Here is a 15569-nt window from a genome sequence, read left to right as displayed (position 1 = left end):
TTCATTACGTCTGAAAGGTCGTTAACTGCCTGCAGAAATTTTAAGTTTCTTTTTGTGATGACCTAATGACAAATGGAGTCTGATTAACCTTTTTAAAACGTAAAGAAAGTATGAGATTTGTTGTATAGCCTTGCCCAATATATCGTGTTTGCTGGAGCGTTAGTTTTAAGTATTGCTGCAGACATGTGACTTCTGTTGGATTAAATCAACATACTACGGGGGAGAATTTCATACGCAAAAGTATTCACTTTGATGTGGTAGCTTTTTAGTATTCATTTATTGTAACTTGACAAAAATTTTAGTGAAATGATTAAAATTAAGTTATTAATGTATAGAGAGATATTACTTTTCGGATGAATATACCTAATGATACAAAATGAAATATTTTAGGTAAGTAAAGACTATTATTTCTAATATGTTGTGCATTTTATTCAAATTATTGTTTTAGGTTCTTCTGTAGTTTCAATTTAATATTATTTGGTAATAGGTTTTTAAGTTTAAAATTCGCTAACTAGACAGAACATACAGATGTATGACTTGTGTATTAGAATACCTGAACATGACCACAATCTTGTCTATCCTTGATATATTGTCATGATTTGTGTTGCATATTTAAGACAACAATAGTTACATAATCGTTTGAAACACTTCGCATGACTTTATAGATTGTCTCACCGCAGTATATGATAGGGGTTGAAACCTATCACTAAAATCTAGTCATTACTTGAGATGACAATCGTAAACTTAAAAGACACACCTCAAACTTGTAATTTAGACGATTTATCTGAAGACTTAATAACCAAAAGCAGATAAAACTTAAAAAACTAAAGACACCGTGGCCAAGTCTAGGGACTGTGTCTTTTGGACTAAAAATAGCATCTTTCTCTTTAATGTATAGAGAATATTTTGGAGTGGTCCCTTGAATAACTTTAATTAAATATGTTTCATATACCCTAGCCTATACTGATTTTAGCTTCTTGAGAAAAGGGTATATGTTTGAATTTCTTAGGGTTTTTTTTTAATCATTTAAATAGAAAATGACAAAGCAATGTATATGCCGCGATTCCTTTGAAATTGGCTTTCCAGAAATGCTATCCTTCACCCTTTCATTGGCAAAATTATATAAAACATTGATGTTACATTGGTAAATGGGAGAGAGAGCAAATATTATGCTTCTATAGCAAAGAAAATTGATTGTATGACATCAGAAAGATTTTTTTCATATGTAGTTACTCTCTTCATATCAAGTGTTAAAGTCTTCAATCAGAATCACTTGTTATGTAACTGACAAGAATGTTGGACAAAAACCGAGTATACTTTGGCATCCTGTAGTGTGGTATTTTAGAAATCAACCCACCCAGTTTACTTTTTACTGTTTATTGATTCTACATATTTATTCCCACTCAATATCTGTTGAGAAATAAACAATAAAATTTGTTGCATAGTCTCTTCTTCAGACATTTTTTTTACTTGAGAAAGTGTTTTATGATATTTATGTTCGAATTTTATTCTGAATTGCATTGTATTTAAAGATATTAAAATTATGCGTAAATTGTTAGCTTCGATCAGCCATAACGTAGCACTTCACGCCTATTTTGTTAAAGGCTGTTGAATGTAAGGAGGCGTATAATAAGACTCAAGCTCGAAAAATTTCGTCTGTTTGTGCATCCCTGGTGGTTCTATTCCTATTTATCATTTATTTCACTGTGATAATTTGACCAGTGAAAAAGAAGATATCAGAACATTTAACAGACCAAAAAAGATTTGAGTTATGTATGCATGTACGCGACCCTTGATTTGGTGCATTATAAGATTTTAAGCGGATATTTCTTATACGAAACTATCCACGAACACTGAATAAGAACGATGAATCCCGGAAAATAGAATATAGGAAAGAACACAAACAATACGACGAAAGAACACAAACAATACGACGAAAGAACACAAACAATACGACGAAAGAACACAAACAATACGACGAAAGAACACAAACAATACGGTTGTCTTCTACCAACATCTATAGTGTATGTGGTCCCTTTATTGTAATTATGTAGAAAGAAAGATTACTTTCTCATAGATGAGATGGACGTTAATTAACGATACCATGGATAATTCTTCAGAGTTCGTAATTCATACTTTGGAATTCAGACCAACTAAATCTGATTTCACACGAAGGGTAATGGCAAAATCACCTAACTGAATACTCTAGGCGATAGTCAGAATAGTGAAAAAGAGAAGTGCGTATAAAAAATGGTTATATTAGGTTGAAAACGGAAAGTTCGAAACAACAGCAATGGTCCGGACTTTTTACAATAATTTCCAATAGCAATGCTGGATTAAACCCGGTTTTATAGCGCGCTAAACTTCACCCCAGCCTTCAGAAAAAGGACTATTCATTTCAACTTCATATGGAAGGAATCTCTTTATGTTTAGAATGTTAGTCTCAATACACTGTGGTGATGAACCTCGCTGAAGGAAAAGAAACTACTAATAATGCATTATTTCAATGAATGGTTTAAACTGGAGGACATGTTAACGCATGACATTGATACAAGCCTTGTGCTTTCTGAAAACACCCAATTAACTAACCTAATGGTTAAATTTAAGCCTTCCACCAACAATTTTAAATTTTATTCATAACTTTTCATAACTTATATTGTCTTCAACAGAACAATCAGTAAGAACTTAAGGAAAGAATTCTCCAATTCAAATTTACTTGGAAACTAGTACCTTCATGTAAAAATCAAACACAAAAGTAATAAATTATAATGGCTGAATATTTTTTTTTTCATATATACATAATAAGAGAAAAGAGTAAACTTCACTTTAAATATGTTAAAAAGCACAAAAAACCTTATGTTACTTCACTCTTGTGGATATATGCATACTTGCAAGAGCGGAAAAATACATCCCCTTAACTGAAACTTGATAAAGGTATCATGAAGTAAAAAGTCTTACATATGAACATACACCAACAGAGTCAAATTAAAATAAAATCATCTTAACTATGGGTAGAATGTGGACATAAGAGCACTGACTAAAGTATTAAGTCATAACACATGCATGGAATGAGAACTTTGAGTTGTCAAGTCTGAACTCAGGAGTTGTAAACTTTTGTCAAGTCAGAAGTGTGAATTGTCAAGTCTGAAGTGTTAGTTGTCAAGTCAGATGTGGAAGTTGTTAAGTCCGAACGCCGAATCCTTTGGTTGTTGATTGTAGTTAATTTGTTGTAGCTAAGCAGTAGCACACATTTAATTATAATTAGTAAGATAATTATCATATAAGTTGTATTAAAAGCTTGGTAAAATGCAAGCACATGAAAGAATAATGATTTTCATTGATTTAAGATAATTTGTACAACTAACAGTAACACAGATCGGTAAAACAGGTCCAATATATCGTGGGAGTACCAGACCCATAGTTATCCGCGTCATTTGTTAAGTATGTGTGTGAGTTGCTTTTAATCATGTTATTACGCTTGATAAAAGGGACATGACATTTAAGCTAAAAGTAGACAAGAAGGCATATTCAAAATATAGATCATGTCATTATGTACCGTCAAATTCTCTATGAAAAATACATCTAAATACAATATTCAAAATTGGATATTCGAATGAATTTGAATAGCTTACATACTTCGATATTGAATTTAAAAATTCTGATCACGTTTGGGTAAATTTGATAGATTATCACCTGCAACTTTGTTCACTGCTTCAATTCTGTGAATCGTAAAGTTGGTTGCTTCGAACACTCGCAACCAAATACTATTTTAAAAGTAGGCATTGAAATATTTGCCCTTCAGTTGTTGAGCTCAGTATCTTTTATACACCTGTCTGTTATATAAATATACAAAGGTATGGTATCTAATGTATTCAGCTATAAAATGCCTCAAAGGTTATATTAGCAATGCTCAATGCTTCAATCAAAATCACCATTAATAAGATGCGATTATCAGCTACACGACAGTGCGCTCAATAGCCACTCTGTTGTTTGATGACTTAACTTCCGTGCAACAATCATAAGCTATACAAGTAACAATTCCAAGCTGTATTTTTTTCTCGGAATATTAGGTTTTGCTGAAAACAAATAGCAGCATATTTTGTTGTTAGATTTTGGTTACCGTTCATTTGAAGCGACTGATTGTTATTGAATGTCGAAAATTTATTTTCTTTTGGTTTACTTATTCTAGCATTTATAAAGTTGGATATATATATGTGTGTGTCGGCATCACCTTAATATGGTTAAAGTTTAGTATAGTGCTTACATAGAACTACGGGAACCGATTAGTGGTAGGTGGAGATTTTTTAATGAGCTAACTGGTTATATCCACTTAGGTAACTAGATACAACTGCTGTGTTTTTTTTTTTTTTGTTTGTTTGTTTGTTTTTTTTTTTTTGGTTGAAATTTTAGTCTAATTTTGTCCATTCGCATCTACTGCAACTGAAGAAAACATGCTGAAACTAAATTTAACTATCGGTTCGATCGATACACACGTTCGTAACATTGATACTAATCCTTTTAGATGGAAATTGTGCGTTCATTAACATAAAAACATGTCAACATGCATGTTTTACATAGTTAATATGCAAGTGTTAAATAACTTGTTTAACCTGATATTTCTTTTTGGGTAAAGAATCATGTTTTGGTTTGTTTTGCATATAAATTAAGTTTGGCTATATACATGCTAAGCAAATAAAGTAGACAGTTTAGAGTTGAATAGGCAAATAGCCTTCGTACCATCGCTAGAACATTTAAGAATGTGCCTTTTGACCTCTTAATAAAGGAAACAAGATAAAAAAAAATTAAGGAAGCATACTTGTATTTAAATCCAGTAAAGATGAGAAGATAAACGAGAATTCTATGTTAATACATTCTTAAATTGCTGTTATGAAGTTCGCAAGATATTGTAAAGGAAAATCTTTGATTTGAGTTACGTAACGTGGTTTTACCTACGGACATTCCTACAGCTGTTAATTCGGTTGTACTAAGATATATATATAAATGTGTGCTGATGAATTAAAGCGTCATACCGCCAAGTATGGAGAAACAGAGAATGAATGTTGTATGCTCGAATAATAGAATACAATCCGTACATCGACCATTTCTCTATTGTGCAATTTTGTCGACAGAAATTCTTTTGACGATGGCCAAAATATTTTACGGCCATATTTTTGGGTTCAAAACAATGGCATATCTTCTCCCTTTGTATCTTGTATGACAAAACATAATCAACTAGACAAACTGCGTGGTGTTTTTTTTTTTTTGGTGGTGGTGGTGGGGGGGGGGCGCCTCCCTTTATTTTGTTACATCAAAGTTTGAGCTATATTCAGGTACGTCGTATCGTATTTGTTTATTCTATAACTTACTTTGTCCACTGATTCGATGTCTGTACTGAGATACTGCTCTTTTTGTTATGGTTCAGACATATACATCGTAGAAAACTATGCATCCATAACGATGGTGGGTGGACAAAACAAAATAACCAAAATTCTTCAGCCTACATTGTACTGATTAACATTTTTGATAGATCAAAAGGAAGTTGATCGGACTGTTGCCAGTCAATTTCGATTTCTATACTGACGGTGAAACCCAATTGTTGGGTAATTCTTAAGAATTGGATAATCACTTGGCAGAATTCAAAGTACCTAATGAATTTCATCCCTCATTAGTAAATATTATGAGGTTTTAACTAGGAGTCTGACAGAATCTTAACGATGCTGTTAAAATAACAGACAGATTGATAACATCGTTAACCAAAGGATTTCCGTATTGAATTTGATTGGCTTTGTGTTCAGATTTATTTACACCCCCTACAATTGCTTCTAAGCTCGAATTTCTCCTCAGGGGTTAGTGGAATTTTTTTAATGATTGGTTCTCTATTGTTGACTTAAAAGTAGGTTTTCAAAGTGTTAAGAAAAATTCACACAAATGAACACATTTATTGCAATTGAATTGCCAAATTTTACGACTTCAAAAGTGGAATTTTTATTTCATATATCATTAAACGACATTTTTCGTCCTACCGACAGAGTCTTTTGCTACTGCTGTGACAATAAAATTAAATTCAATCTTGAGAGAATTAAACTTTAATGATCATTGTTATTGTCAACATTGACAAGACGTATTAAGGTCTATTCTTCATGAAAAATAGACCTTTAGTTTGTGTCAATTATGAACGTACATGGTCCAAAACAGTATTTCACCAAAGGTCACACAATTAATGCATCATCAGAAACAGCTGGGAAGGGAGCAACCCGCCTTGGAATCCAGTCCATATGACGACTTCTTGTAACAATAAAATGTGTCTATTTAGAAGTCCCACAAACGCATAGGGGTATTGAAACACTTCATTCTCTTTTATTACTTATCAATACAAAGAAGTTTGTTAAGCCTCAATATGATGTAAAACGGTTTTAAAGGTACAACTCACTGCCCTCGATCAGTATCAGAATATATTCAGGATATATATAGCACTGAGAAAAAAGGAAGACGGATAAGACAGACTCCTTATGGTGATCACGTGATGCTGAGTGTTCTTTATTTTAGGTACATGTATACACATGTAATTATTTTGCTAAAAATATAAAAAAAATAAGTATCTTATTCTTATAATGGACTGAAATTATTCAAAAAAGGAAAAACTTTGGCCTTCTGGATTCAAACTACCAGTAAAGAACAAGTAAAACTTCTCCTTCTACAAAAAAAAATAATGCGTATTCCGACCGTTATAACCACCAGACCTCATCACAGTCACTAAGACAGAAAATATATAATAGACATTAGCATCATCGGTGTTATACCACTGAATAGTAACATTTAATAGTGTATTTTACCAATGCCTGAAACTATTACAAGTGCTCGATATAAGTGGATGTCGCAGACAAATTTTCTGTAACTTCTCCTGCAGTTAGCATTGCCTTTTTGTTATGCCCAAATATGATTTTTATAGCCGTCTGATCATCCGGACTTTGTCCACGAGTTATGTGTCAGAATCATGGTATAAACCTTTTGTTTAATGTGTTAAACCATCTTTGACTAAATATGAGACTTCCGTTACTTCTCAGTCACGAACATTATATACATGCTTTCAAAAGTGGTTCGTTTTTAGAAGTTTGTGTTTTAAGATAATTGTTTCATGTATGTCTATCCATAAACTTCAACTAATGAACCTTTACGAGGGTATGTAAGTACAGAATATGCATTTAGGTGCATCCAAATACATGTTTAATATCCCTAGAGAAAATGATAGGTTTGTTGACTTGAAGCAAACAACTAACAAGTACGTTTGTATGTCGAAATATTTTGCTTTCTTTCTTTACATGAGAATAATATTTGGCAAATGTTATAATTGCATTTCTTTCCTACACGATAGATCTGAATTATTTAAACGGCACTTTTAGTTTGGAGTTTTAATTAAGTGCCTATTTTTATTTAAGTGTGCAACTAGCAATACTTAAGTTTCAATAATTAAAAGATATGCTTTGATAATAATTGATCTGGAGTCGATTAAATAACAACCTATATGCGTGCAATTCAGTGGATTATCTATGTAAAAAGTATGTGATTATTTCTTTCCCTTAGACATCAAGACAAAGGAAACAAACCTTATACAACATACATTATAATTCCACAATCGATTCATTTCCTTGCTCACTGATATAAAAATCCAAATGGCCGGACGAGAGTTTGTTTGTTTTGTTTGTTGGGGTTTAACGTCCGAGCAGCAATGTTTCAGCTATATTCAGACGATGAACATGATATTGATGATAAAATGAACATGAAATGATGATGAAATGAAAAAGGGATGGGACACAAGGATAATGGGGTCGACAAATTTTGATTGCCACTGGAAATAGGGTGAGATGGATAGGGTCGGGCAATTTAGCCTCCTGTGGCGGAGGCCTATGGTTCCTACTCCGGGAGAATACCACAGTAGGGTTCTTTAACGTGCGAGAAACGTGGCATCTTTTCCAACACGGTGCACCACTATGGTTTGCGGTCAGGTTTTCCGTATTATAGTCTGACAACCCCAGCATGTAACACGCCAGGGGTACCCCATTCCACCTCCTGGGGCACACATCCCAGTTGCTCTGTGGCAGAGCGCCCTAGCCCCCGGCTAAGGCTCTAGGCACTATTTAGTCGCCTTTTACGACAAGCTTAGCGCTGCTGCAGGCCTATTCTTTTAACACCCAGACCTGCACGGGGCGCCGGACGAGAGATCCAAAATTTAAATATCTTTATTATTTTCTTCTTATTTATTCGTTTATGTATTCATTTGTTGTTCATAGATTTGCGATAACACTTACACTTACTTTTCGAATCCTGAGACGTTGATAAACATATTTTATTTACCCCCCCCCCTTTCAACAAATTAAATAGAACAAGACTACTGTTTTAGCTGACAATCGTGCAAGATGCAATTACATATCAGTCATTTTTTTTTTAATTATTATCATTATAACGGAAAATCTAAGTAATAGTAAAGACAAGTGTACCACGATTGGAGTAGATATTAGAAATCGGAAAGGCGTTAGATGAAGCTCAAGTTAAAGGTAAAGCAAATGTCATCTGAAGCGGACAATTATCTACTCGGACTAACTGCTCCGGTAGGGTAAACTTTCTCTTCTTAAGACATACGCGCGGAGTTGCTAATGAATCTAATATGTGATGAGAGATAACTAAAATGGATATATTTTATCGTTGTAAACATTGCAACGAATGTGCAATCGTACATGACGTTAGTAAAAGGGATAAACAAATGTATATTTTTTTTTCGACAAGTTAGGGTAAAATGAAGAAGTTTGAACGTTGGATGTAAGCACTTGAAGCAAGTGAAAACCAAACAGCCTTGATTTGGCCCCTGGTTTCAGCTACAACGGAGAACACAAACTTCGTATTTCTTTTATCGTAAATAGTATATATCTTTAATTATTTGTCTATATTTTCAGATTTAGTGGATTATTATTGTATTTTGGATTTATTTGCCTCCTTCAATTGCAAGAGACAGAAGCAGAGAAAAAGGTTAGTGGTTTCGATAATTTATTATAAAGTCTTACCATGGCGAGATATGCTGCTGGTTTAAAATTGATGTACGTGGAAGTTAACCACATAGAATTGGTGAAAGAAAACAGAGGACAGTATAGGCACTTATTTTGAAATACATCTGCCCTAAAATACCAAATTAATGTTTCCTCTCTACTTGTACGATTTAAATTACATCGAGAAATCTACATTATGATGTTAACATGGGAATATGTTCGTTAATTGTATGTTTATTTATTGATATTGCATTGTCATCTTTGACATTTTTAAAAATCTTGTTTTAAATACATTAAATATATACTTTCAAGTAATTGAATACATCGCTTTGTAACACGATGCTTGCAACAAATGTTCTTCGGTACATTGAGCCGAACAACTCAATCGTATCATTTAGATAACAAAATTTAACATGATAATACATAATCTATCATAAAACGTTAATGGGACGATGAAACCCATTCAAACTATTTGGATGTGTCAACTATTCTCCTCTCCGATAAGGAAATTAGAATATATCGTTAAAAGTGTATCAGCACCTTTTAATATTCGCATGTTTATCATAATTGCGACTGTTAGTGATGGGTTCTACTACTGGACTGTAGGTTCACTTCGTTGTGTTATTAAGTATCTTTATTCTCAAACAGCCAATTTTACATTGGTACAGAGAAATACAACAAATCAGTTTTCATTAGACGGTTTTGGACGTGGAACTTGTACAGCCAAAATACTTATATTGTCTGTAACATGGTTTGAAATACTTATAACTACAATGAACTTGATTTGTTTTGTTTTTCCTTGTGAATCTAAATTAAGAACTTTAATTTTGGTGTACGACTAAGTTTCGCGTGTGTGGCACATGGTAAAGAAGTTTTCTTAAGCTATTTTATATACTGAAATGATAACTCGTGGATTAAGGATGGTTTTATAATGAATGATATGCAGTCATTGTACTTGTATGTATATATATATATATATATATACCACTCTACGACTCTATTCGGATCCATCGGATCAAATTGATACAAGGAAGATATGTAAACGTATAGAAAGGTCTGAAAAATTCCCAACGATGTTAGAACTGTCAAATTAGCGCTGCAAATTTTTGGTCGTTCCAGCCGCGGGACTCGAACTTGTACCGCTGTGACATCACCGCCTGCACAAAGTCCAGCGCCCTAGACCACTCGGCCAGCTAGGCTATATAAAATATAGCTTTCGCTGGCCGGGTCATTCCTCCTCGTATACTATATTTTATATAGCCTAGCTGGCCGAGTGGTCTAGGGCGCTGGACTTAGTGCAGGCGGTGTTGCCATAGATGTCACAGCGGTACGAGTTCGAGTCCCGCGGAGGGAACGACCAAAAATTTGCATCGCAAATTTGACAGTTCTAACATCGTTTGGAATTTTTCAGACCCCTCTTTAAGTTTACGTTATCTTCCCTGTATCAATTTGATCCGATGGAGCAGTGTAGCGAATAGAGTCGTCACATTCTGAGACGTTATATATATATATATATATATATATATATAAAGGTCTGAAAAATTCCCAACGATGTTAGAACTGTCAAATTTGCGATGCAAATTTTTGGTCGCTCCTTCCGCGGGACTCGAACTCGTACCGTTGTGACATCTATGGCAACACCGCCTGCACTAAGTCCAGCGCCCTAGACCACTCGTATATATATATATACATTATATGATCCTCTGAATATCTCATGGTTGTACTGTTATTACAATGTACTTAGATTATTTAACCGTGTTTACATTGCAGCATATTTTGAACTATAGTCAGTGTTTATCTGTTTGCTGTACAAATCATATTTCACTGGCAATACCAGCTGATACGTCAATTGATCCTAACATCGATGCATGCAACAGCAAATGGCAAAAGTTGAAAGTTATTAAGAAATGATTGAACAATTTATCTATTTCAGTCTAGCATACTGATTATCTATTACTGTTCTTCGGAACTGATAGCCATTGTAGACAATATGACCTCAACAATGCCTACATGTTTAGTCAGTTGTTAAGAGATTTTGGCTTGATATTTATTTTTTCTATGTTAAAGAAGCATTTCTAAAAATGTAAAGATAACATTATGATAGACAGACTCCGTATGCACCAGACACTTTCTTGCATTGTTTATTTTCATTATTGCCGCGTGTCATAAAATCTGTGGCGTTTTTGACTTAAGGGGTAATTTTTTCTTGTTTTTTTATTGCTATATGCTATTTAACTACTGACATTTCTAAGCCAATGTGTAAATTTATGTACATCCTACCATACAACCTGCTTCCGATGTTTAACTAATTTCACAAAATTCTATTTTTTATTGTCGTTCATATACCAAGGTTGTTGACTTCTGGGTGGGTCATGTATACATATCTGTTGTTTCCACGCTTCCTGCTTCAATAACAGTACATGTATACTTATAATGCAGAAACCAAATGTTGAAAATGTAGAGATTCCTGAGATATATGTATAATCTCGAACTGATGCAGAGGAATATTAATTTGTTAAACCGATTCTGTCAAGAAAATTTCACTTTATTCAACCAATACCTGAATTCGTTTATCAGATCAAAGACAATTCGGTTAGAACCTTGGCCAGAACATAAACCTAATATAATAGGGGCAAACATGAATAAAGACGTCTATCTTTACTGGGATTTTATGTCGGAAATGTTTGTGGAAAGTAACACATGCAAACCCACAGGAAGTCCATAGTAATTAATTCATATCAAATCAATCTTTATTTTCCACATTGAAACTATAACTCGAACGATACAGTTTCACCATTGTCAATGCACCTTAACTTGCACAAAATTGCAGATTTTAAAATCGATTAAATTATGAATATACATTTTATATTATCCACTTTTTTAACATCCATCCGTAACGATTGGTATAGAGATAATAACATAGGCTCAAACAACACGTTCTTGTTATGATACAAACTGGCGAACACTTTGTAAAGTACTATGACATATGCACTCGCTTTGATGAAGGTCTCTTTTTACGTTGTTAAATCTGCAATTTATTGTCTTGCGCAACAGAAAGAGTAAAGTCGTCAATATATCTTGCACTTTTTGATGGCTTACCACAGGGTAAATCTGTATGTACTTGCATTTGAAGGCAAACAGACATATTTTATACATTCGACAATTTGTTAGATCTAATCCTTTGAGATTGCAGGTACAAAGCGGCTATGATAAACGACAAAGATATATCTAAGAAAGGGGGTTAATGACGCTTTCTTACGCGTTACTGTGAAGTGAAGTACATGCTTATAATAGCTTTATGAAAAGTGATAGATTCTTTTCCTTTTACCGCAGAAATTGATTTAGAGAAACTGAAATAAACTGGTTCCTTGTATCATATTTCCGTTTACTGGAACACAAAATGTAGTAGTTTTCGAAGTAAAATACGTGTTTCTTTTAAAGTACGTGTGGTTTTCAAAACGAGCATCTTTTTTAATATTTTTCAGAACGCTATTACAGGAGCGTGATTTTAAAAATGTCGAACGTCGAAACAAAATGTTGCCTGTATTAAAAATTGAGTTCAGACTCAAATGCTTACAGTAGTTTGAAACATATTCAGGAATTACATTAAAATACCATTACCCAACTTTGATACAAGGAAAGAATAGGAAAACATGTGATAAATTGTATTAAATAGAAATACCAGTAATTTCTTCATAGACAAACTTGCAGGTTGGATATTTTAGTCTAACAATGGCATGCCTTGTACGTAAGTACCTGGTCTCCATGAGGTATAATTATCTTTGTGAATAAGAATTTGTATCTATTCGTCTTTGTAGACATGAAGTAGGTCGCAGTAGTTCTTTACTATCAAACATGACCTTTTGCACCAGAAAACAACAACCATTGTATTTATACAAATCTATGATTAAACATGAAATCTTAAATATTTGAAAAGTTCGTTGTATGTATTAGATACAATAAACTGTCACATGTACTGGATTTTCATTAAACTGGTTATTGTTATTTGTATTGTCGCTTGGATAAGTGTAAATAAAACTCTGAAAATGCTGAACAGGGGCGGATTTCATTCGCTGTGGAATTTTAAAGATATACCAACCCCTGCTAATGAGCTACATATTTATGAAACGAAGAAATGGTTAAAAAACATTTGGTATTTTATGACAAAATATTACCAATTAAAATTTAATGTCTGCGTTTAAATTGTTAAGGGATGGATGGTCACTCTGCCTTAAAGAATGGGTTTTAATGGTTTTTACGTTACTTGGTGGATTTTGCTATTTCATCGTGAAAGAGATATCTGTGAAAAGGTCGATTTGTCTCCCAATGTTTGAATAGTAGTCAAATAGCTTTGACGTTTTAAAACTGTAATAATTTTTCGTTGTTGTATTGTATTTTGGTTAGCTGCATGGTTTAATTTCAATAAACAGTGCGGCATAAAACATGTTTACCGGAATGCCATGTGAAATTGATTGCCATGTCTATATACACACCGTACTATGTCTATATTTATACAATTTCTTGAAAACGCTTGTCACAAGCAAAACCTTAGCACATGTAATTTCTTGCTTTTTGAAATCAATAGAATCTGCTAAAAATTCTAAGGGCAAGTTATCCATGCGTCACCTCAATTCAACTTAATCTTTGCCGATAGTATCAGATATTGTCCATATTTTGTCTCTGACAAGGATGTGTCTTTAATAATTCTTTATTTGTTATTAAGTCGAATACCAAGAGCCTGTTAGCATTAACGCATCTCTTTTCCTTTTGCCTATCCGTAAACAATCCACGAGAAAGTCTTTTTACGTTAAATGATACGGAATTCTGGAAACCCATTTGTTCAAATAAAAATTCCCAATTTAAAAGGCCGTTTCCCGTAATAATTCAATAGAACTATCAACACTTGATTTTAATAACTTTGTGTTTATTGGGTAAATTTACGTACAGCTTGAATATGATGTTTGGATGTAAAGCAGAAAGCTATAATTAACAGCTGAATACTGAATATAAATAACGAAAATAAGATTTATTAATATCGAGGTTAATCTCACTAGATATTTCATTCGAGTAATGTGAAATCATTGTAAATAAACACACCTGTTAATATTAGTAGTTATAACGTCTGTTAATAGTTCTTCAGTGAACTTTCGAAAAGTAAGCACTGTGTATGTTTTTCCCTACGGTATTCTATTGTCAACAACCGTGTCACAAACTTAACATCATATTTTGGGACCATCTCGTCACTATTCTTTGTAAAGCCGTAAGGTAATTTTACATAATTCACACACCCCATGTTATTTTATTTTTTTTACAATTTACTATTTTAATGTTGATATCATTCCGATCCGTCTTGTTATAGCATTCAATAGATTGTGGGATTATAATTCCGTCTGGCTATAGGGTACTATAGGTGTATATAAACGACTGCATAATTTGCTTCCATCAATCTTACTCGTGTGACCCTGTACAAATTACAACACCTTAGTTGTGACAGAAGGCTAAATAATTACTTATTATTACTGTCATTGTTACTTTTACCACATGGTAGAATATCTTATAACACTTAGTACTGGACTTACTCTTTGTTTTTGTCTCATTTATAACATTTGTTAACGATGTAGCAAAAACACTGTCTACTATACATAACAAATATGTTGTCGTACCAGCAGACAAGGCCCAAAACAGAACGTATGACATCCAATGTTTATCATAAGAGGTAGACGTAGAAAATAATAGTAGTAATGAGACCGATACTGCCACTGCACTCCCGAAAGAAGAGATAGTGGAAAACCATAATTCTGTGCTATCCTCTTTTGGTCTCTCTGTCGAAGACGATGATTGTGATCTACCGTCTATGTACTGGATTCCCAGACTCCACAAGAATCCATACAAACAACGTTACATAACTGGATCTGCAAGATTTACCACTAAACCTCTTTCAAAACTGTCAAATAGGTTCTTCAGTCCAACCACGACACTTGTTACTCCCGTAGTGGTATTAATTCAGTTGTTACTCAAAAAAAGACGGTACACCTAGATACAAACATGTAGTTCTTGGTAGAGATTTCTCGTACTTTGTAAAAATATAATTCCGAATCATCTTCCAAATATACCGAAGACGATGTTTTCCAAATGCTGGAATTTTTTATCGACAACATATTTGTCCAGTTTGATGGACGCGTTTTTCAACAAACGATCGGCATTCAAATGGAAACTAACTGTGTTCCTGTACTTGCAGACCTATTCCTTCACTCTTATGAGGCTGACGTTATTGCTGATCTGATCCAAAAGAAGGAACATCGTTTAGTTAGATCCTTTAATCTCAGTTTTCGCTATTTAAATGACGTATTATCGTTAAACAATCCTAGTTTCGGGGATTTGATACATCGCATCTACCCCAAAGAACACTAAAGGATACTACAGACACAGTGAAGTCAGCCTCATATCTTGACCTACACTTAGAAATCGATGGTAAAGGAAAACTATGTACCAAACTATACGACAAGTACGCTAACTTTCCATTCCGTATTG

At 33.6% G+C, this 15569-nt stretch overlaps 1 protein-coding gene across 2 annotated transcripts in view; it reads left to right on the top strand.

The window, feature by feature from the left end:
• Positions 1-230: 230 nt before the first annotated feature.
• The window catches only part of LOC148622187 (thrombospondin type-1 domain-containing protein 4-like), a 37898-nt gene continuing 22559 nt past the window's right edge, over positions 231-15569 (top strand). For both annotated transcript variants that reach the window (XM_088571823.1, XM_088571822.1), the window contains exons 1-2: positions 231-390; positions 8949-9021. In XM_088571823.1, the coding sequence (XP_088427949.1) occupies positions 377-390; positions 8949-9021 (87 nt within the window). In that variant the 5' untranslated portion in view covers positions 231-376. The remainder of the gene's footprint in view (positions 391-8948; positions 9022-15569) is intronic.

The sequence above is a fragment of the Perna viridis genome, chromosome 3, assembly GCF_037379345.1.
Source record: "Perna viridis isolate PV_CMFRI_1.1 ecotype Kerala chromosome 3, ASM3737934v1, whole genome shotgun sequence".
Lineage (NCBI taxonomy): Eukaryota > Metazoa > Mollusca > Bivalvia > Mytilida > Mytilidae > Perna > Perna viridis.
This window is presented reverse-complemented; position numbering and strand designations above follow the sequence as displayed.